This window comes from Tetrahymena thermophila (assembly GCF_000189635.1).
Source record: "Tetrahymena thermophila SB210 genomic scaffold scf_8253817, whole genome shotgun sequence".
In the NCBI taxonomy this organism is placed as follows: Eukaryota; Ciliophora; class Oligohymenophorea; order Hymenostomatida; family Tetrahymenidae; genus Tetrahymena; species Tetrahymena thermophila.
In genome coordinates, this window is record NW_002475927.1 from 75,717 (window position 1) to 98,946 (window position 23,230).

General features: G+C 24.3%; 4 protein-coding genes across 4 annotated transcripts; 3 read left to right on the forward strand and 1 right to left on the reverse strand. All coding sequences in view use genetic code 6, as the record gives it.

Annotated features, from left to right (window-relative positions):
* Positions 1-23: 23 nt before the first annotated feature.
* Positions 24-6,743, forward strand: TTHERM_00919610 (cation channel family protein; the record flags this gene model as incomplete). Its single annotated transcript, XM_001027854.2, has 12 exons — positions 24-302; positions 350-562; positions 697-1,335; positions 1,393-1,956; positions 2,015-2,164; positions 2,222-2,601; positions 2,652-2,793; positions 3,096-3,483; positions 3,585-3,671; positions 3,721-4,357; positions 4,555-6,558; positions 6,623-6,743. 12 exons carry the CDS (start codon positions 24-26, stop codon positions 6,741-6,743), a joined length of 5,604 nt encoding a protein of 1,867 aa, XP_001027854.2.
* Positions 6,744-7,553: 810 nt separating this feature from the next.
* On the reverse strand, positions 7,554-10,294 carry TTHERM_00919620 (camsap CH domain protein; the record flags this gene model as incomplete). The annotated part of the gene is made up of 2 exons (XM_001027855.1): positions 7,554-9,411; positions 9,471-10,294. The coding sequence occupies 2 exons, from the start codon at positions 10,292-10,294 to the stop codon at positions 7,554-7,556; spliced, it is 2,682 nt and encodes an 893-aa protein (XP_001027855.1).
* A 668-nt stretch (positions 10,295-10,962) lies between these two features.
* TTHERM_00919630 (DnaJ domain protein) lies at positions 10,963-13,715 on the forward strand (the record flags this gene model as incomplete). The annotated part of the gene is made up of 6 exons (XM_001027856.2): positions 10,963-10,992; positions 11,054-11,878; positions 12,568-12,714; positions 12,819-13,164; positions 13,255-13,363; positions 13,427-13,715. The coding sequence occupies 6 exons, from the start codon at positions 10,963-10,965 to the stop codon at positions 13,713-13,715; spliced, it is 1,746 nt and encodes a 581-aa protein (XP_001027856.2).
* Positions 13,716-14,952: 1,237 nt separating this feature from the next.
* On the forward strand, positions 14,953-22,979 carry TTHERM_00919640 (hypothetical protein; the record flags this gene model as incomplete). The annotated part of the gene is made up of 17 exons (XM_001027857.2): positions 14,953-15,354; positions 15,556-15,944; positions 16,001-16,580; positions 16,632-17,311; positions 17,363-17,546; positions 17,602-17,959; positions 18,016-18,600; positions 18,698-19,432; positions 19,491-19,898; positions 19,956-20,059; positions 20,122-20,327; positions 20,382-20,656; positions 20,715-20,835; positions 20,888-21,335; positions 21,397-21,459; positions 21,522-21,997; positions 22,214-22,979. 17 exons carry the CDS (start codon positions 14,953-14,955, stop codon positions 22,977-22,979), a joined length of 6,780 nt encoding a protein of 2,259 aa, XP_001027857.2.
* Positions 22,980-23,230: the final 251 nt, after the last annotated feature.

Consider the following 23,230-nt stretch of genomic DNA (forward strand, 5'->3'; position numbering starts at 1 on the left):
TTTATTAAAAAAATAATAATAGCATGGAAGTTAAACCTAGCTTTTTGAATAGTAGCAGACAGTTTCCTTCTTGTGAAGATGCTGAATAAGATTCTCCAAACAAATTAAGCGATGATGAAGAAAATTCTGAAAATTTTACTAAATTTAAATAGGAATTAGAATTATTCAAGTAAATTGTAAAAAGATGGGGAGAAAAAAATATAAATCATATTATGAAAGTAACGCATAACACAAAGGATGAAAATGATAGGTACAATGTGAACCTTGAAATGAGCAATCAGCAATTTTCTTTGATAATTAGAGTAATAATTTTTTTATTGAAATGTTATTTAAAGTTTTTTCTAAATAGATTAATAATTTTCATCTTTTTTTCATGCCACAAGATGATGACAATGATGATTAAAATTAAATAACACCAAATATAGTAGAAATCGCTAATGTTGATTATATCAATAATTATGAAATAGATTAATTCGAAACTTAGCTATCTAATAAATGGATGGAGTAATATTAGTAAATTGATAAAAACAATGAAAAAGTCATTTTATCCTTTTTAGATGAAGTAACATTTTAATTAAATACTAGAAACAATCTTGAAATATTCTGGTATAGTTGATATTATTATACACAGAATTAAATATTTTATTTAAATAAAACTAATTTAAAAAAAAAATAATATTTAATTTTATAATAAAGCTCAAAGCCAGATTCCATAAGATTATGAATTCAAACTAAAATTAATAGAAACCTAATATTAAAGATTTTGTTCCTTACCCTGGTGGAGCTACTATAAGCTGGAATTCCTAAGGCCATTTAGCTGTTATTAAAAATTTGAAGATAAGATAATTAATTGCTCAGGATCCTTCGCTTAAAATGCTAGATTAAACATAAAAAAAAATGTCTAGATTAAATTAATATCTTTCTAAAGAGAGGTAGAATACCAAAAATTAAGCAAGTTTAAGACTTAACAAGGATTTTTTGCTTGCTGACTCAGAAGAAAATGACGAAAATGTTTTTATTCATAATTTTACAGCTTTTGAGGAAGATGAGAACATAGATAACAAGGACTATTTGAATTTTAAATTTGACAATTTTCACTTTTTCCCAGATGTTATGCAAATATGCACATTTTTTGTTGATCACAAAAAAAATTTAGCAATGACTTCTCAAACTTCACAAGATCCAAAAAAGGAAGAAAATAATTTAATGAATAGAAGAAGAGAGAAAATAGTACTTAATCCTAACGATATTTATGCTGAGAAACTTAAAAAATTATTAATAAATAGCTAGAGTAAAAGAAGAGACAATAACGATGATGGGCTTTCTTCTATATTTGTAAAAAATTTTTGAGATAGAATAAAATTGAATGTCTAATTTATTTATTAATAATAGATTTTTGATTTTGAAAAAAGATAATTAATGGAAGAAAATAAGTTATTAGATTTTCTAAATAAGATGATAGATTTTGGTAAAAAGAACATAGACAATGATGCAAAATATGTCCAATTTATTATTTAACAAATTCTTTATGATAGTACTGATGAAACAATAAATATAGTAAAAAATATATAAAAAGTCTTAGAAAGCAAAGATTATGATGATATAGAAAATATAAGTTATATTGGAAATTTTTTGCTTAAAAATTATTTTAATGAGTTGATAGAAACAAACAAAGAGAAATTTTTAATCCTAGCATTTTAAGCTCTAATATTTGAAAATTTTATTAGCTTTGTTAGAATTAAGAACTTTATTAGAAATGTAGCAAATTAATTCAAAAGTGATTATGAAGAAGAGTACCAGATGATGATAAATACCTGCAATAATTTAAAATTTGATAGATTTTCTTTTACACCATTCTGCATACAACTCTCCCACTTTCCTTTTGTTTAAAAATAGAATATTTTTAAATAAGACACTACAAAGTCTTAAGAATTTGTAATAACTAACCAAAAAAGTGTAAGATTTTAATTATTTTATTTAGGTTTATTAAAATTTACATTTTTATTCTAAATAGTATTATCAAAAAGCAAATAATAAGTTTACTCATGCATAAATACCTAATATTAATACTGTGAAAGTATACTAAACAGTTTATTAGCTTATTAACTAAAATTATAACTTTGAAAGAATTGAGCCTTACAATATTTTATAGTAAGAGCACAGAGTAAGCATAAAATATAAAAAATAATTAAATAAAATAAATATTTTTAAATAAAAACAGGCAAAATTTTTAGCATAATACATTTAAATTTCAAAAAATTTAAATAGAAGAATGCTCTTTATAAAGGAGAGGTTCCTAGAAAAATAAATAAAATTAAATTTTAGTATTCGAAGATTGATAATATTTTTAAATTGCTTGCTTAAATCATTTTGTGAGGGAGTACATACATATATCAATGATTTTAAGGAGAGTTGTTAAAATTATGAGTTAGAAAGAGATAACTAATAAGAATAGGAATGCAGTGTTTGCGAATTTAAAGTAAAATTACTCAAAAATTGCAAATATTTATCTACTTTCTAAAGGTAAAAAGAAGCAGCATAACATGCAGACAATGCAAGCATGGGGGTCATAAAGAGCATATTAGAGAGTGGTTTAAAAAAGTAATTTTTTGACATCAAATTAATCATTTAGTATTATTTTAAAAAAATAGAATTAACATTGTCCTTAATGCTTCACTTGCCACTGCTTTAAAAATTGAATATATGAATATTGAAAATTTCTTAGATTATTACCAGTTTAATTATATCTTTGGAATGAAAGAAAAGATGCTTTGTAGAATTTATAGTTTATATGTAAAAAATTATTATCAAAATTTTGTTTAATACTATTGTTTGTTTGTTTGCAAAAACTTATTTAATATAAATAGTAGAATAAAAACTTTAACTGTATTAAGTTTATTTTTATAAAGTATGAATAGCCATAGATAAAGCTTATAAAAATCAAATACTAATTTAGATTTGTCCTAAGTAATTTTAAATTCTATTACCATTTTTTTTACTGATTTAATGTAATGATCACACTATTTTTTATTTTTGCTAACATCTATGAATTTATTTGGTTTATTTGCCATATTTTATTTATCAATATTATATAGTCATCAAGAGGCTTATTTAATAATTAAGTAAATGAAAATTTGAACAACTCTAAAAGAAAAGAAGATGTTTCAATTTCAAAATTTAAAATGTAATCTACGTTTAAATAAAAGGATCAGCTTTATGATAAAGATGATAACTATGTGCATTCTATATATGATCAGAGCTCTGATTAAAGTAGTAGGAATTATAATTTTGAAAAAAAAAAGAAGAGAATGTTTTTAAACGTTTTAAGCGACTACTTTGAAAAAGATAAAAGTTTGTAAAAAATAAATATGATACAAAAGTAGTTAGAAAATATTTAAACTGTAATCCCATTTAAGGCTAAATATTTTACAAGAGACGCAGCAAGCTAAATAATAAAAGAAAATTCATAGCTCAATAAGCCGAGTAAATAATCTTCAAGTATCTTTATGGCTCCTATAAACTTTCTTATCAACTTTATAAAATGCAAAAAATTACAATAATCCTTACAAAATAATTTTATTAAGCTTTGGTTTTAAAAAATACCAGCCTTAAATCCATACAGTAAGAAAAAGTTGGTTTGGGATTCGTGCACGACTATCATCACTTTTCTAGTATTATATGTATTTTCTTTAAGAATAGTATTTGAAAATAATTAAATAGGTAGTATATTTGATATATTTTAAGCTGTTATTATTCCTACTTCTTTTTTTTTTTGGATTATTGATTTGTTCATTGAATTAAACACAGGAGTGCTAGAAAGAGGAGAGCTTATTGTTGATAAGGTATATATAGCATCTAAATATTTCAAACAAAGACTTATTTTGGACTTAATTGGAATACTTCCTATTGCTTACTTCATAATAAGCCCTAGTTACAAATAAATATCTATTGACTTTTTAATTATATTAAAATTGAAGCATTTTTACTAAACTTTTTCTAGACTTGAGCATTACCTTTCATATTAGTAAGACAAAAAAAACTTAATTGATTTACTTAAACTCGTTTTACTTATTTTAGTTACTAACCACCTAATTGCACTTCTTTGGTACAGGCTAGCTACGTTTGAGAAAAATTTTTTAGGATATAAATAAACTTGGATTGATAATTTAAAAATAAATGCCAATTCTTTTATGGATTACTATTAAATAGCCATATATTTTGCTACTGTTACTGTATATACAGTTGGATATGGCGATATATCACCGTGTACTCTTTTGGAGTGCAGCTTTGTAACATTAACAATTATAATCACTGGTATAATTTTTGCTTATGCAATTAACTAAATCGGTCTTATAATGTAAAATATAAATTCCTCTAAAACAATTTTAAAAGACGATTTAATGATCATGAATAAGTAAATTTTTCTCACTCTTTTTATATTTATTTTGCACTTTTAAATTAAAAATAAATTCCATTTAAATTTTTTTGGATTTTAAACAAATTTTTAAATATTTTCGAACAAAATAGTTTTTAATTGTATTTTTTTTATTTTAGATTCATGCAATAAAAGAATGTAAACTAAGATCTTCGCATGAGAATAAGAAATTATTTAGAGCATATGCATAGATAGTTTTAAGAAAATAACTCTGATGGATAAAAAAAAGTTTTCAGCAAAATATCTCCTTCTTTGTTAAAGGAAATAAACTAAGATATCTATAAAGAATTTATTTTTTCAAATGAGGTTTTCAATTCAATTTTTAGTTTAGAATTTTTAAAGTCTACATTAGATGCTGTAGAAGAATTTGTGGCGACTCCAGGAGAGTATCTATTTAAAGAAGGAGAAAGAGATGATCAAAGTATTTATTTTGTATTTGAGGGGAAGGTATAAATAACACTTAATCAGCAAATAGTTTAGATAATAAAGGGATAAGCAATTAATAATAAATATTAATTACAACTTAAAAATAAAAATGAAAATTCACAAGATAAATTTAAATAATCTAAATTACAAGATTAAGATTATAAATTGATAAATGAATTCTTAAAAAAACAAAATTTTTAAATGAAAACACAAAAAAGTATTTAAATGACTAATTTACTTTTAGAAAGTAATAAAAAAACAGCTTTTTAGTAGGAAGATGATTTTTTTGATTTAAATAGGCTTGCTGATGAGTAATCTGGAAAAACTATAAGTAAAAGATAGAATGTTAAACAAGTTGCTATGGACATTCTTTTAAAATTGAAAGAATAAAATAAATATTTTGGAGAGTATAATTTTTTCAGCAAAGAATCCGAAAGAATTTATAGTGCTTAAGCTAAAGAGTTTAGCAGAATATATAAGATGAAAAGAGAAACATTTCTTGAAAAAATTAAAGATTTTTAATCAGATTTTGAAAAATTTTGTGAAATTCAAGATGAGATCTTACAATTTAAGCATTCTTTGAATTTTAAGCTTCCATGTGTTGTTTGTGGAAGTTTAGCTCATTAGCACACCTAATGTTAATTTATTCATTATGCTCCAAATTAATGGAATTTAATTTAATTACATAATTTTTCTCTTGAACAAGAAAGGAGATTCTAATCTAGGTGGGGTTTAAAATCATTTAAACCTACTCTCAATTAAAAATATATTGAATAGAGAGCTGAGAAAATATAAAAAACTCACAAAGAAGAATTAGATTAAATTCTTTAAAATTTAGATAAATCTCTTATATTAGAAAATCATTCATACAATAACTTAGAGTCTTAAATTAGCATCTTCAATTAATAAGAAAGTAGTAAACAATAAGAAAATGAAAAGATAGATGAAAACGTTAGCGATGAAGTTTCAGAATACCAATCTGATTAATATGATGGATTAAGATAGAGAGATAATACAATACGGCAAAGAAATGAAACCATTTTTGAATTTTAAGATTCAAAACTGAGCAGTAATATTCATGAAAATAAAAATATCTTCAAAAAAACTTCATAATAAAGACTAAGTAGTAAAACAACAAGCACGAGAAATTAAAAATCTATTTAAGAGAATCAGTTTACTAGTTAATTTACCTAACAGCAGCAATAATAAGATGAACAATAAGTTATTTAGTATCTGAATGAGAAAATTTTATTAAAAGATTAGTAATAGTAATAATTTTCAAATAACGAACAAACTATAGCCAGGCGCAGTTTTTCAAATTAAAATAAAAGTAATATTTAATCTAACGCTGATTTATCTAATAAAGTTTATAGTATGGCTAGTTTCAATTTAAAATTAAATACGAGCAATAACTTGCAATGCCATCAACCTAATATCAGCAATTTTGTAGCGTCTTCAATTAATTCAAAAAGGGAAATTATATCTCCAAACTATTATAAAAATAGTGATACTTCTAAATAAAATTCTTCTTAAAAAGAAATACCAGTTAGTGAAGATTACAAAAAAGAAATAAAAAGTAATTTTGATAATATGCAAAGTATTCAAAAAATTTCAACAAGCCATTCAAATTTATAAGATCATTAAATTAGTAGTAGATCTATCAAAGATTATCCTTCTTCAAGGTAAAGATCAAGGTAGTACGATAAAAATAATAATGATTCAAAAGAAAAAAACTATGAGAATCATTTACTTTTTAAATAGTTCACAGAACATATTTGTAAATAAATTTAATATTATCAAAAATCCACTCTTAATGATAGAGAAGATAATTCACCTTCAATGTTTCACCGTATATCGCATTCTTACGCTTTAGGGAATATGACTGATAACAGTAAAACAAATTAATTTGATTAATTTGAAAAAATGAAAGAGTTTGCGAACTATTTTTCTCACAATAATTATAGCAATATTATATTAAAATTTAATTCTTTGCAAGACAAATTATTTTTGTAAGCATTGCATAAAAAGTAAAAGATCAAAAACAGGAAAAAAGCTTTTTAAAGTAAATAAAGCACTCTGCGTTAGTAAAGTGTTATAAACTTTAAAAAACTAAATAAAAAAGAATCAGAAGAGAATAGCATGACTTCTTATAACAGTTAATTTTAATTAAAATGAGCTCTATAAAGAAGATAATGAAAATAATAAAATAATTTAAAATGTCCTATTTAATTAAAAAAATAAAAAATTTAAACCAAAAAACTATTAAAAAAAATAACTCTTAGTCTAAAGTTTTTAAAATTAAATCAACAAATTAATTAAAATTCTAAACTTTGTCTGTAGTTAAATTAATTAATATTTAAAATAAATATATTTTATCTGTAAATAAATAAAAATATTAATAGTTTTAGTTATTCAAATAATTTAACTTTTCTCTATTTTTATTTTGAAATTATATTTTGAAAAAAAAATTTAAATCAATTAACTTAATTTTCAAGGATTAAAAAAATTAGGTCATTTAAAAAAAAATTAATTTCTGATATTCCAAATTTTTTGGTTTATTTTAAAATTATTCTCTTTTACTAAATAAAAATGAATGAATTTATTATATTTATTTTTTATGAATCGTTAGTTAGTTAATTAGTCTATTGTTCGTTTTGTTTATATTTCCAATTTTATTTAATCTATCATTTTTTCAATTGTATGGAGAATCTCCATATGCTTCTTGGCGACGCTCACGAGCAAGACTATTCATAAATTCTACCAAATTACTGCGTAAGAATTTATCTTTTTATTATTCTGAAAACTATTTAATTATATTGTAATTATAGTTCTTGAACTATTGTCCTTGAGAATTTAAAAACTCGAATAGTTCTAAAAGATTTTCTTAGCACTGTTAGTCAGTATCTGGATCATATGTCAAATCAATTAAACGAAGGAAAAGAGCTTTACTATCCTACATAACACGCATTTATATTGCTTAAAATAAGAAAATACGCTTGATTATTTCACTAGCAAGCGAACACATTTCTCTTTCTAATAGAGCCAAAAAAATGTAATTCTTTAATTTGTTGAATATCGATATCCATGTTTCACTATCTTTATCAAGCAATGTGTTGTGGAGACATCCAATAATTATTTCTAGGTGTTCTTAACTAAATTCTTTTAATTTCTCCTAATGTACGTATTCATTCAAGGCTTCAGCTATACCCACACTATTCCAGCTGATAGGAGCAGAAGTTAATTTATATTTAAAGGAATTGCATCCGCCAACTATCTAGCCTTCTTCCTCCCCTTAGGTAGGGTTTGTTAAGAGTACTGATTCTCTAATATTAGGAGATATTTTTAATAAAATATCTAAGTATCTATTGCATAAAATTGGATAGAAATTTAAAACAGGTGCAAGATAAATAAGCCCAATACGAAGGATGTTTTAGCTGTGTTTAGAATCAAATATGCAATAGACTATATTCATCAAATATTTTTAACGCTCTTTTCTATCTTCAATATCTTATTATTCATCTATTGCTTCTTGCTAAAGTGAGTTTTAAAGAGCTTCAGGAGGGTTAGCTTCATTTTCTTCACTTTATTTGTATTAAGAAGCTACAGAATTCTTTTTAGTTGATTAGCGAGGTTAATTTTTACCATTTTAAACAGGTGAAAAATCATCTTTTTCTCCTTAAAAACTATTTTAGATATCACTCTTGACTGAATCAGCTTCTTGACTCCCTTTTCCTTCAGTTTACTTCTTTTAATGAGATTAATTGTGAAGTTATTGTTATTTGTAAAGCTTATAATTTTCATCTTCTTAAGCTAAGTAAAGAAGTAAATTTTAACAAATAATCAATATTTGGGCTTTAACTTCCCACCAATCATCATTTATTAGATTATTCAATGTTTGAATTTTAGAGAGAACAGGAATATAATCATAAAAGCAAATTTCATTTAAAATCTTAAGAGCATTTACTCTTGTTACTGGAGAAGTAGATGTAAGAGATCTGATAGAATAAGTAAAGAATACTCTGTAAAGTTCTACATCAAAATCATCTTCATAGTTTTAAGTAATTAGCTATGCTAGAATCGAAACAAATTCCTATGAGCGTGTATTGAGTAAATGCTATATCTATTTAATCATATGTAAACGAGCAGTACTATCTTTGGAGCAGAAGCGATAAATAATGTCACATAAACTTTCTTTCTTTGTAGGATGCTTAGCTATAACATCAAGTAAAGGCGATAGAAGAATATTTTCAAACATCATTTAAGTACTCTAAGCATCTGATTCTACTAAAGCACTAGCAACCTTACGGAATAAACTCAGAATATACATAAAAGTTTTAGAAGTATTGCTTAAATAATTTAAAGGCTTTATAAACATGAAGAAAAATTTTTTAAAATCTAAGAAGTTATTGTTTAAGGTATCAATAATCAATGGTATGTTATTGTCGATAAAGCTTTACAATAGAACTTTCATAGATTTTTTTCTAACTTCATCGCATCTATTGAATATCTCTACAATAAGCTGTGGCTTCTTTTCATCAATACCTAAATTTCTGTAAAATGATATTAGCTGATCTTTTTTAATCTAAAAATATTTTAAATAATGCATTACTTTAAATCTAAAGCTATAGGTTCCTTTTTGAATAGAGTTGAAGATTGATCTTATAAAAAATCTAAAATGCCTTTTGCTTCCATTAACTGACCTTATTGCTCTTTATTTTTCTTACTAGTTGAAGAATTGTATGATTTTAGTTGTATTTCTCTTACTTCTGGCTGAAGAGAGTCTTAAATATTTTTATTATACTTTTTTTTACGCTCTAGCAACATTTCTTCCTCTTTTCTTAGCTACTCTTCTAACTATTGTCTCTTTTTAAATGTGAGATACTCCTTGATATTTGAATTTTATTTTTCTTATCTTATATTTTCTTCATGTTAAGCCATAACAACCTTAGTACGAGCTTCTCTAAGATCGTTATCTGTAATTCTTGTTAATTCCCTATCTCTAGCTAAGGTTGCTCCAGTAGGTTTCAAATATGCTGGAGGATTGTAGTCCTCGTCCTCCTCTTCACCTGACTTTTTTGGTTTTTTATCTAAATTTAATTTACGACGAGTTGTAAATTCATAAAGTTTCTGAAGGAAAACATAAGCTGCTTCAGGAGCTTAGTTATATATGGGTTCATAATCTTCAGGAGCAATTAAAAAGCTTTTTTTTAAGAGTAATTTAGATATTTATTCCCAATTATCTCTTCTCCTTTCAAGTCGTTATCCGTTGTCATAAGTGTAAATATTTACTTCTCTTGGGAAATACCTACTCAAAATTTCAGCAATAACGAATCCATTTGCTAAATCTCTTCTAACATTTCTAACCTGATACGCTAGATCTAAAGAATCTAACCATTAAATAATTTCTCTAGGCAGCGCTTAACTTGCATTCATTTTATTAATTTGTGTCTTTACACTTAAGCTTTAACTTAATACAAAACTAGATTTTGTTAAATAAAGATTGATTGATATTTATATATAAAACTATATGAAAAATTGTATATATTATTTTATTATCTAATTATCAATCTGTTTATATTATTTATAAGTTTTATTAATATCAAACTATTAATTTTTAATTTTTGTTTCATTTATTATGTAAAGTCACTAAAAATGCAGAAACTATTTATTAATTAATTAATTGATTTATTTATTTATTAATTTAATTCTTTTGAAACAGTCTACCAATTTTTATTAGTTATAAACTTAATACTTTTTGATAATTCAAATTATTTTAATTAATAAAAATATTAATATATCTTTGCTACATCATACAACAATATCTATGTGTTTATGGATAAACTGTCTCAGCTATTTATTTCATTTTTTCAAAAATTATTTCAAATCTTGATATTAAATTTACTTTTTCTTTTTTTGAGTCATGAAATAAAATTATTTTTAAAATTTAAAAGATTTGAATTAATTTATTTGGATTTTTCTAATAATTTATTCATATTTTGAAACAAATATCAATATTTATTTTTGGAAAAAATTTTGTTTTACTTTTTATAATTAAGAAATCTTGAAATAATACAATTAGAATAAGAGTATATTTTTAATAAATGATTGACTTACTTTAGGAGCTTTATATTGTATGTATAATATTTTAAAAAGATTAGATTGAAAATACTTAATATATTTTATCTATTTTAGCTTACTGATATAGATCAATCAAAAATGTATCAAAATCAAGAAAATAAGGATTCATAAACCATTTAAAAAGGTGATAAGTATATTGATGAGAATACTATAATTAACGAAAAAATGAATGAACAATTTTAAAAACCTTTAAACGAATGTTTTAGTCAAATAAAAATATGTATCCGCTAGATTAAAATTCTTACTTCATAATATTAAAATGCTACTTTATAGAAACACGAAATTGAAATTTCATAAAAAATGGATTAAACAGTACAGAATTTAACACAAACACAGCAATAAGTTAAAAAAATTTTTGACGACTTTGAAAAAGTATTAGAAGTGGAAAAATAAACATAACCTGATGAGCCTGAAACAAGAATGATGTAAGTGTAATATGGAATATATTGGGAAGAATTTTCTGAAATTTTAAAAAAAGTTAATGAAGCCAAACTATATTATTAAGATATGATAAAACAGAGAGCTTTGAGGTAAGCTCAGTTATTAAATAATAAAATTACTGAAGAAGAATTAGAATAAATAATGAAAAACCCATTGAATAGCAGTGAATAATAAATTTATTAACAAATGCTCAAAATGCCAAGTGCATAATTTAAAACTTACGTTAATGATGTCTAAGAAAAATATTCTCACATTTTGGCTCTTTAAAAAAGTATAATTAAAATGCATGAATTGGTGAATCAGGTATCAATGCTAGTGTTCAAGTAGGGAAAAGTTATTAACGATATAACAGAATATATCTCTTAAGCATTAAATTATAATGAAAAAGCTGTAAAGGTATTAGAAAAAGAAAAAGTTAATCAAAAATAAAATAGGAAAGTAAATTTTAAATTAGTTTTTACTCATATTTATTTACTAAAATATTAAGAAAATGATCTTAATTATAGTGATTGGCATGGTAATCATACTTGCGATAGTGTTGTCTTCTGTGATGACTAAGAAATGATAAATTTATTTATAATTAATACTCTTAACTTATATTTTATGAAATTGTTTGAAATTATTTTTTAAGTAATAAACATCAATTTAATAATTTATAATTAATATTGTTTGAAGTTGAATTTAGTCAATCAATTAATATATATTTTAATTATAGCTGTTAAATAGATAATTAATTAATTAATTAATTGCAAAATTTTAGAAATATACTAGTTTCAGGAATATAAACTTATTTCTAAATTAAATTTATTTGAGGTTGATATTTTAAGAATTTGATTGGTTTTTTAAAAAAAATCAAAAAGAAGTTTCTGATTAAAGATATTTTTGCAAAAATAATTATAAAAAGCTTTTAAAATTAAAATTATTACAGTAGGAATACAAAACTTTAAGCATGATAAGAGCTTTTTCAAATATTCGAGCCATATCATTTAAATAAAAATAATTTAAGTTTGATTCGTTTAAAGTAGAATATTTTTTAAGTTATATTTAAGTTTTAATTTAGAAAACAATAAGCATTATGTTTTAATGCAAACATAAAATTAATCAATACATTATTAAAATAATAAAAGAGTTTCCACTAACCAATAGTTTATAGATTTGCTCATTATGATCCATATTACATATTAGGAGTTGATAGAAGAGCAGAGTTCTCAGATATAAAAAAGGCTTATTTTAAATTAATTGCGTAATATCACCCTGATAGAAATCCTTCTCCAGTAACATATTATTTATAAATATTTTTCTTTAAAAATAATAGTGCTACTTAAATTTAATTATATAATCCATTTCATTAAAAAATATTTTATTGAAACGTTATTAGGACGCTACAAAAAAGTTTGTACTTATCAAGGATGCATTCGAAGATGTAAAAAGATAATTAGGTTAAGAAGTAAAAATGACATATGAGTCATAAAGAGGTTCAAAATCAAGTGAGTTTTAATCAGTAAGACCAGATACAAATAGATATAAGGAGGACTTCGAAAATGAATAAGAGAGCAGTGAAAGTGGACAATAATAAAAATATGGAAAATTTGATTTCAGAGAATATGCCTCTCGTACACCAGAAGGGGAGGAATTTGATAAATTTAGGGATTCTTTTGAAAATATAGCAGATATTGAAGATAAAACATTTACACCAATTGATGCTGATATTCCTGATGCTTCAAGTAAGAATTTATATAATTATTAAATTAGATTTTAACTTTATTTTTTCATATTACATTAAAATAATATCTTTATAAAATTATAATTTTTAGAAAGATTTAAGTTAGAAGAGAAAATATAAAAAAATACTTTTTTACCAGAGGACTCTAAAGTCATGTTTATGGTTTTACTTACAATATTTTTAGCCTTTGTTGTTTATATGTAAGCCTGTTTATATTTAAATATAATTATTTATTTATTCAATTTAATTTATTAATCCAACAGGTCTTCAGCAAATTCAAAATCTGTAAAAAATAAATATGAGGTAGCTATTTATCATATGCTTAATAAAGATAAGCTACAAGATTTGGAAGAAGAATATGATAAGCATGAAGAAGTTACAAAAAATTTAAAAATGAATTAATAATATAAAGAATATAAGTAAAAGTTAGAAAAAAACCTTGAAAATGCTGAGCAAAAAATGCTTGCTAGAGTTCCTATCATAAGAGAATATTCTTCTATATAAGATACTATAAGAAGTGAGAAAGGAGATGATGAAGATGATGAAATATGATTGGCTTGATTTAATAAATTGATATGATCAAACTGTTAAGCAATTAGCAATAGGGATAGTAAATTAATGATAAATTTTTATGAATGAAAAATGTTATTTTAATAAATTATAAAAAATTAATTACTATGTATATTCACTATTAATATAATATTACGTATACACATATTAATGATCTAAATGTATTATCAGAAATCAAAATCTTCTGATTACAAATTAGAATCTGTAAAATATATTAATAATTATAATAATTTTTTGTAATTTGATTTTCGACATACTAAGGATATTATTTTTTATTAATTTAGTTTAGTAAGTACTAATATTCTTACAAAAACAAAACAGGTAATATCATTTTATAAAGATTTTTTTGTGTAATAATAGAATGTTTTGATATTTTAGGTATATTTTAATCAATATTAGATTTTTAAAATATTAATATCGATCACTACTAATTTTATTTTTTTTCTAATTCTTTTTGGCTAAATAATATAGGAATTTTAATTAATCTAATAACTCTAGTTAATACATTCATTGATTAAATATATTTTTAGATTTTAAAATTTTTATTTTTTGATTATAAATCTGAATATTATTTTAAATTTTTTAATCATAATTCATAACAAATGGAAAAAATACATATACCTTCAATTTTAAAATCATTAATTTAAGGAAAAATAAATAAATTTCTCTCTCTATTTCAGGAATAAATTGATGTAATCGTTTATTATATTAAAAATCTAAAATATATTTGTTTAATAGTGAGAGAATCAGTAAAATATATAATAAATGATGAAACATAAATTCTAGATTGTATCAGTAGTTTTTGTGTAAAATAGTGTATTACATTAGAGACTTGTCTTTAAAATTCAGGTGAATATTGATTGAGTTGAGGCTATATTTTTCATAGACCAACAATTTATAATATTGAAGATATTATAAATAAAATCAAAGTCTATATGCCTATTTTATATATTTTTTAATAGAAATCATTTAAAATCAAACTTAATTAAATAAATCATTCATACATTTATAAATAAGCACATAGATTGATAGAGAGAGATAAATAATTAGAAAGTAACTCCTTATACAAAATTATTTTAAAAGGTTCTTCGCCTTCAAAATGAAAAGAATAAATTTTATCATAGGTTTTCTACCTAATATATTCTTATCATATTTACTAATCATTTATCTACTTGTTGGAGAATGTATAGCTGGGCATATTTATCCTTGGGATATATCTATGAATTACATAAATGCAGGTTTTGCATCAGTTTTTACTATACCTTTCAAGCTAGATAGTGGAATAAGCTCAAGTGATTACTTTAAATTAGTATTTCCTTTTAAATTACACAACTAAGAATAATATGGTACACCAAACGGAAATATTCCTGTTAATTTGATTGCCTCCTATGCTGTTGCTTCTGGTGGATATTTATGCGGAACTGGAAATTATATTAATGCATAAGTAAATATTAATGTTGTTAATGGGCAAAATTAAGAACCTACTGCTTATTACATTTCCTTTTAAGATGTGTTAGGAAATCCTATAAGCTTACTTGCAAACTAATACTACTATTTAAAATTATAATTAACTGGAAGTAATGTGAACGTTCAATCTCCAGGTATTAAAGTTCCTATTTAGGTAATATTTGTTATTAGAAATAATAGAACTAGCTCACCAGCTATATCGCTTTGTTAAAAGATTTATCAATATCTTATTATATTGAGCTATTAAAAATAAATAGTTTTTATTTGTAAATTACTTTATATAAAAAACATGGAATTAAAACATTTTATTAATAATTAATATTTTAATTCAATAATCCTTAATTATTTTAAAAAGGCATATACTGTAAGCAGCATTTCAAGTATTGCAATAGTTTATGACAGAAATCCTAGCTTTACTAATATAGCACTTGGAGATTATCCTTTAATGGATTTACAACTAACAGTAACAATACTAAACTAAAACACTGCCAATATGATTGGGGCTCTTAATACAGTTTATGTTGATGTAGGAGTCAAGTAATAAATATAAGATTAAGCAAGAATAGAAATTAAGTTTTTAAATAATGATTTTACTTTTAATACAAATTGCTCAACTGGAAGTTAATTATAAAATCCTTACATTCCTCCCTTACCCTCTTCCTAGTACAAATGTGTTTACGATCCATCTTAGAATACAATTACTTACTCAATTTTAAGAACAGTAAATGCTAATGAGATGTTTAGGTAAAAAAATATTTTTATTTAATAATATTTTATTTTTTATAATAAATTAAATGAAGGTTTGTGGTAAATGTGTAAAATCCTAATTATGTTCCATAGTAGGCATATTTATAAGTTAGAACTTTATTATTCAATTAAAACAATATTGTAGAGATTTAAAATAGCAATTCAATATTTAGTGTGAATCAAATTTAATTTAGTTCATAAAATATGCAGTTAGGATGGGGCTTAGAATATTCTTCTTCAGCATTTAGCTTCTATCCTTTTAATCTTCAGGTATTGCGTTAAAGTAATTAGAATCCTGATTTTATCCCTTATAATGCATTCCAGTGGTTATTTAAAATATCTCAAGACTTGCCTGACAATATTAGAGTATAGGTTTAAATCTAAGTCCCAAATAAGTTAAAGACTTTTGTTTTACCAGGATCAATAAGCAATACTTTACCAAGCTATACAGGATTAAACGTTTATTGTTATTTAAATACTTTAACTGATCCTACCTAGTCAGTAATAATATGTGAGAATGTTGGTAAAATGCTAGCATCTACTTAATACACAATTGGTTGTCGTATAACATTTCCTTATGATTTATTTACTTCACCATTAGAACCCAACTTTGGTACTATTACTCTATATGCTGTAATTTTTTAAAAATTTTATTAAAGTTTGAATTGCTCTAAATGAAAATAGGTTGACATAAACTCAGGAAATCAGATTGGACAAGCTCTTTCAGTAAGCTAAAATGCTCTTTAAATTGTTTCTACAAACAACAATCAAAATTGGTCTATAGGAACAACTAATAATTTGGATTACACACTTTTTTCTACTGCAGCACTTACAGACACAGTAAATTCTGCTAATTTAAACATTTTAGGCGCAGTTCCTTCAGCATCTAGCACTACTCTTTAGTAATTCATATTTACTATGAAAATTCCTTCTACAACCATAACTAGCACAGTAGGAAATATACCTAATGGAGCTGGTCTTATTATACTAGCAAATCCTAATGTAATATCACTTCAAGCAAGTGATTCTCCTACAATAACTACCAGCAACGATTCATAATTATAAAGCCCTTTAAATCTCTTTACTTCGGTTCAAATTAGTGAAAGAGCTTCTTATTTGAAAATTAAAATTACCTCTTTTAATAGTTAAGATTTAGATCTGATTTTTAATGGATCAAGTCCAAATTGCTATTTCAAGATAAATAGAGGTAGAGTAATTAGACATTCTTCATATTATGCTGATTAGTATCTGATGGACTTTTATATTGCTACATTTGATCAAATAAATTCACCTAATCCTATATTAAAGAATGTTTTTCTTTATAATGCTTATACAATTAACACAGGTGGACCAGCTAACATAAGGTAGATAAAATTATCTTAAATTTTTAATAATTCAATTCTTATTAAAAATAGATATGGTGTAAGTAATTACATGACTAAAGCAACTCCTACAGATGGAACATAGTTACCAGTTATTTTACGTATAGCTGGTTATTTTAGTGCTTCAGACTTAGGCTCAGCTCGTACTAAGATTGCAATATTCTTTAAAAATCTTGAGCCTTTCTATTCAAATTCTAATTCTAATTATAATATCTAAGTACATTTTTAATTAAAATAAAAATAAATTAAATTGCAAATTAATTATAAAATAGATACCATGTTTTTCATCATTAACAACATAATACACTTGCAGCTATTTTACTTCTGGATAGAACGGTGGAATAGTCTAAGGTTAGAGCTATGCAAATTATCATAGGATTGAGATCTAATTTTAAAAGATTCCTACTGGTGCCAGTGAAAAATTTTAACTAATTATACCTCTCAAGGCCTTTGCTAACAAGTAAAACAGTAATGTAATTATCTATTTAGCTGGATTATAGACAAGTAATCTTTACAGTTCGAACAGCAATCTTAACTAAATAACTTCTATTTATAGACTAACTGGCAAGAATAATATTGTTCCAAGTAATTAATTATTTTAAAACATAATTGCAGCTAGCTAAACTACAGGTAAATTTGTTTAAAATATTTTCTAATCAAATTAATAAAGAATATAAATAAACAAGGATCTTATAATTGGGTTCTGGCTTCTGGGTCTAGAGTTGGTTTGATGAACACTAATTTGTAATTTAAAATTAAAAGTAATACAGTTATAAATGGTAATAAATAAAGTATACCATATTTAAATGGAGCTAGCTTTACTTTATGCTCTGAGTGGAATTATTATACAGCAAGTTCTACAGCATCTTTTCCACTTGGATCTTAAGATTCTACTGGATCATGCCTAAGCTTTAGCTATCCTTTGAGCTTTACTGGAACTACTCCAAATTATAGGTATGGAGTATATTGTCCTTATGAGTAAGGATCAATCACTATTTCAACAATTCTTTAAATTAGCTATGCATTTTTACCATATATAAACGGTAACATGCCTCCTTCTAAAAATATGCTCGCTTGGTCAAACAATGATGGTATTTTATCTGAAAACTAGTTTGGTGTAACAGGTTTTACTGCTATGACATTAGGAAAAATTATAGTTGCTCCAGTAACAAAATCTCTAACAGTAGGAAGATAAAGAGAGTACTTTTCTGTATAATTCACAACATAAAACCCTATTGTTTCGGGAAATTAAATAACTTTGACATTCAATAGTAAATATTTATTCGTTTATTTTTTTTATTTTCTTTTTTAATAATTCATTAATTCTGATTTTTAAATATAAATTTAAAATTAAAAAAATAATAATAGCTGCTGCAGCATTTACTGACTTTAGTTTATAGACTGTAGCTAATCCTTGTAAATTATCTGAAATGAATACAGGGATTCAATAAGCAACTTGCTCAGCCTCAATTAATTCGGCAAATAAATAACTGAACGTTATAATCACAAACTGCTAAAATTGTCTAAAGAGTGGTGGGTCTACATATACTTTAACAATTTATGGAATCTAAATGAACAATCCAGCAATTACACCCCCTACCAAATTTGGAATAACACTTTATGCATCTTCTGCTGCTACACCTCTACTAATAGTTGACCAATCAGCCAGTATTAATGGTGCATAGCCACTAACATATATTAATTCTAGTCCTGCTACAGATCCTACAATTGTTTTTCAAAATTTGTATATGGGTTGCTAAAATCAAAGGTGTAGAACTTTAATGTATTTTTCAGTTACTTTTACCAATAGAATAGTGGCGGTTGATGAGTAGCTCATTTTATCTCTTGGTGGATATGCCAAAGATAATGTGGTTTACCAGAGTAATCTTGTCTGCCAGATATAAAATCCTATTGTAGCTCCAAGCACAATAGGAACTCCTTCTTTTAGCTGGTTATCTATGGATACCACAACTTTATCTTAGATATTAATTATTCCTAAAAAAGAAATTCCAGCCAATTCCTAATTTTTATTTTATTGTGATGGTATTAGAACTCCATATTCTATAAACCCAGCTTAAATTAATGGATTTATATCACCTCAAGGTAATAAAATTAAATTCATTTTAATAAATTGAATACTAAATTTAATTATCAATAATAGGTTCTGTTTTGTAGATTTACAGTGGTTTTTTGAGTAGTACTGTATATTCACAGATTAAACCCTAAAGTTTATTCCCTTCAAATAATTTAGCAGTTTAGTATAAACAGCATAATACAGTAGGATCAAGTGTCGTCTTTAACTTTAACATAACTTCTGAAAAAATTAATATTGTATCAAGCACAAATATACTGATCAATTTTCCTACAACTTATTCACCTCTTTTAACTTCAAGTTATATTTATTGCCTTATGAATAATGTGTTTGTGAGCTGCCAAATAGTGATGCCATATACTATTTTAATTACTTCTTTACCTTTTAGCATAACAGTCAACAAATTTTTTAATATTTAAGTGTTTGGAGTTGAGTAATCAAGTATATTTTACAGTAACTACATGAGTATATTTGTTGGTAAAATTAAATTTTATTTAGAACATAAAAATATATTCTTTAATAATTAATTAATAGGAATAAGTAATCAAGCTTCCTACACTATCCTTGATGAATTTGGAGATGCTAATGATATTCAGCCAAGTACAACTCCTTAGAGAGTTTGGATTACTAAATTAAGTGTAGAATTTTTTTAATTTAATTAAGAAATTTTTTATTTTTAAAACAACTAATTAATTTTAAGGTTTCCAACAATTACATTCGTAACACAGCTAATTATGCTCTTAAAGTTAAAGTACCTGCTGGCTCAGTTGTTTAAGGCAATTACTTTTACATAGATTTTCCTGTAGTTTGGGATAGAATAATAAATTATATAACTCCATTATGTTTCTTATATAATCCGTTAAACACAACTGACTATTCTACTGACTGCTAAACTTTCGGAAATAGGTAAAATAAATTTAAACAATCAATAAATTTTCTTTAAATTATATTATAATTTAGAATTACTATCCCTGTCATTTAAACAGATTAAAATGCTAACAATTTTTATTATATTGTGCTCCAAAATTTAAGAAATCCTGATTAAATTGCTTGTGATGCTGGTAAAATGATTATATCTATCTCCTAAAACAACGGAAACTCAATAGCATCTAGATCATCTTCCAATTTATGGAATATTGTTGGTTTACCTTTCTAAAATAATCCCTCTCAGATAAACTTAAACTGGGTAGATCCTAATACTGGATTGGCTATTACATAAGTATCTGCCTATGTTGGTATGGAATAAATTCAATATTAGAATGAAATCAATTTATTAAAATTATTAATAAATAGGTATTTTTAACAATTTAGTTACTGTTGGAAGTGATTATGGTGCCTTTTTAAAAGCATTTTATATCAAAACTTCTAACAATTAATTTTCTCTAAGCCCAGCATAACCAACAGCTTCATTAGGGTAACTAAAAACTTAATTTGTTATTGAATAATATGTATTTTAATTTATTTAGATATCCGACAGCTCAATTCTAAATTGCAGCTAATAGTACCACTACTCAAGGTCTTTTCTTAGTTTAGCTTCAGAAATCAGATGATTAAGGTGCTTAGACTGCCCTTCCTTTTTTAAAAATTCAGGTTATTGCATAAAAATTTTCTTTAAATGTGCAAGATTTAGTATTCAAAATACCTGTCTCAGGTCATTCTCTACCTATATTGATAGACATGCTAAACTGTTAAAGTTTATATGATACACTACTTTAAGGTACTCTATTTGATCCTACTACACCTTTATAATCAGCTGCAGGACTTAATTTTGTAAATAAAAGCAATATAATTTTAAATTATAATAATCCCTAAGCTTTTTACATGGTCTCGTCAAATCCTAATAGTGCAGTTTTAAATAGCAATGGATAAATAAATATAGTCCTAACTACACAAGCCTTGTAATTCTATAATAGCGTAAATCTTTATTAAAGATTTTCTTTAAGTTCCTCTCAATCTTTATTAATTTATAAAATAGTTTCCGTAACTAACTTATCAAATCATACCAGATAAAACTATAGCACCCAAAGCATAATTACAGGTAAATTAAACTGATAAATTAGTAAATAATTCTAATTAATTTAATCTCTATTATATTTAAAGATATCTTCGACAAGCACTGACAAGGGTGCTACTCATTTGAAAATTGTTATAGGCTGTAATTAAGATAGTACATTTTATTATGTTGCCTCAATTTATGGAGCTTAAAATGTATCACCTTAATTTGTCATATAAAACGCATGGAGTTTTACTATATCTAACTTATTGAATGATCCATATAATTATCATTATGGATTTACAAATATTATACTCGGATCTGGATAAGTAGAGAATGTTGATTTTTAAACAAAAACCGTTCAAGTAAATAAATTAAAACCTTCTACAAACTACAATATTACTGGTTTTTGTGTAAATGGTAATGATTTATTTAGTTCATCTTAGACCATCTAAGTTACCACAAAAGGTAACTCAGGAATATTTTTGACAATAAGCTTTACATTTTCATAGGTGGTATTATAGGATATGGCTAAATAATTTGCATGCTTTTTAACATCTTATCTAAAAGTACCAGCTCCATAGTAATTTATTTTTCTATTTATTAATAATTTAGAAATAATATTTTCTTTTTGATTTAGTTAATTTAAGCAATTATTAATTTTACTTTAACAAATCAATTTTTACTTTTTAAGTTAAAAAAGAATGTTTTATTTATCAATACAATAATAAATTTAAAATTAATTTTACCAAAAAATTCAATAAAAAAAATAAATCCATGTTATTTTTTATTCTAATAGTTTAAGAACATAATATAATGATTATTGCGATTTGACAACAGGAAGTAGAATACTCAGCTAAAATTAATAATTTTAAAATTAAAACTTCTTAGCAAAAGAAATTGAGCAAAACTTTGAAAATAGATTCTTAGACTCATCGAATTCAGGTTAATCTGGATAAACTTAAACTACAAAGATTTATATCTATCCTATATATGAGTTTGAAAAGGATACCATAACTCCTCAAATATAAATAAACGGTATAAATCAAAATTTATTGACAACATATGCATATGGTAATATAACTGGATTACCTTCCATAACATCAGTTAGTTAACCAACTTTAGGAGATTATTTGATACCAAATATAGTTAATTAAACTTTTATTATTGCCAATCCTGGTTTAGATAACGTTAATATTACAGGTTTATAGTGTGATTCTTACTGTGTCTTTTACGGAATGGTTGATTTAGCAAGTGTGCCAACACCAACCTATTATGATATCAGAACTGGATATCAAGGAAAAAGTTCATCTAATGCTACATTCTAATTCAGCTAAAAAACTTACAGCAATTCTATATTATATTTTTCTTTTTCTAATCTGTAAAAAAATACAATGTATTCATTTTTTTACTACTCTGCTGCAGATGATCCTAGTATTTTCTAACCAAGAACTTAAGTATACACAGTATAGTTTAGTACATCTCAACCAGATACTCAAAGTTCTATGATTATTTCTTTTAAATTACTAGTAGTTATTTTACTATTCTATATTTAATTGATATGATTTTTAATAATATGAACTTGTATGAATTAGAATAAAACTAAATTTTAATAATTTATTAGGGTATTCGAAAAATTCTTCTATAACTAACTTTATGTGTGATTACTAAAAATATCTATTTGTTTAAAAACTAAATACATATTTTATTTTTAAAGTGAGCAACTATCAAATTTTAAAGATTAAAAATTATGTTAATCAGTTAATAAATTAAATATATTAAGTGAATACCAATCACACTAAAGTTCATTAAAAGA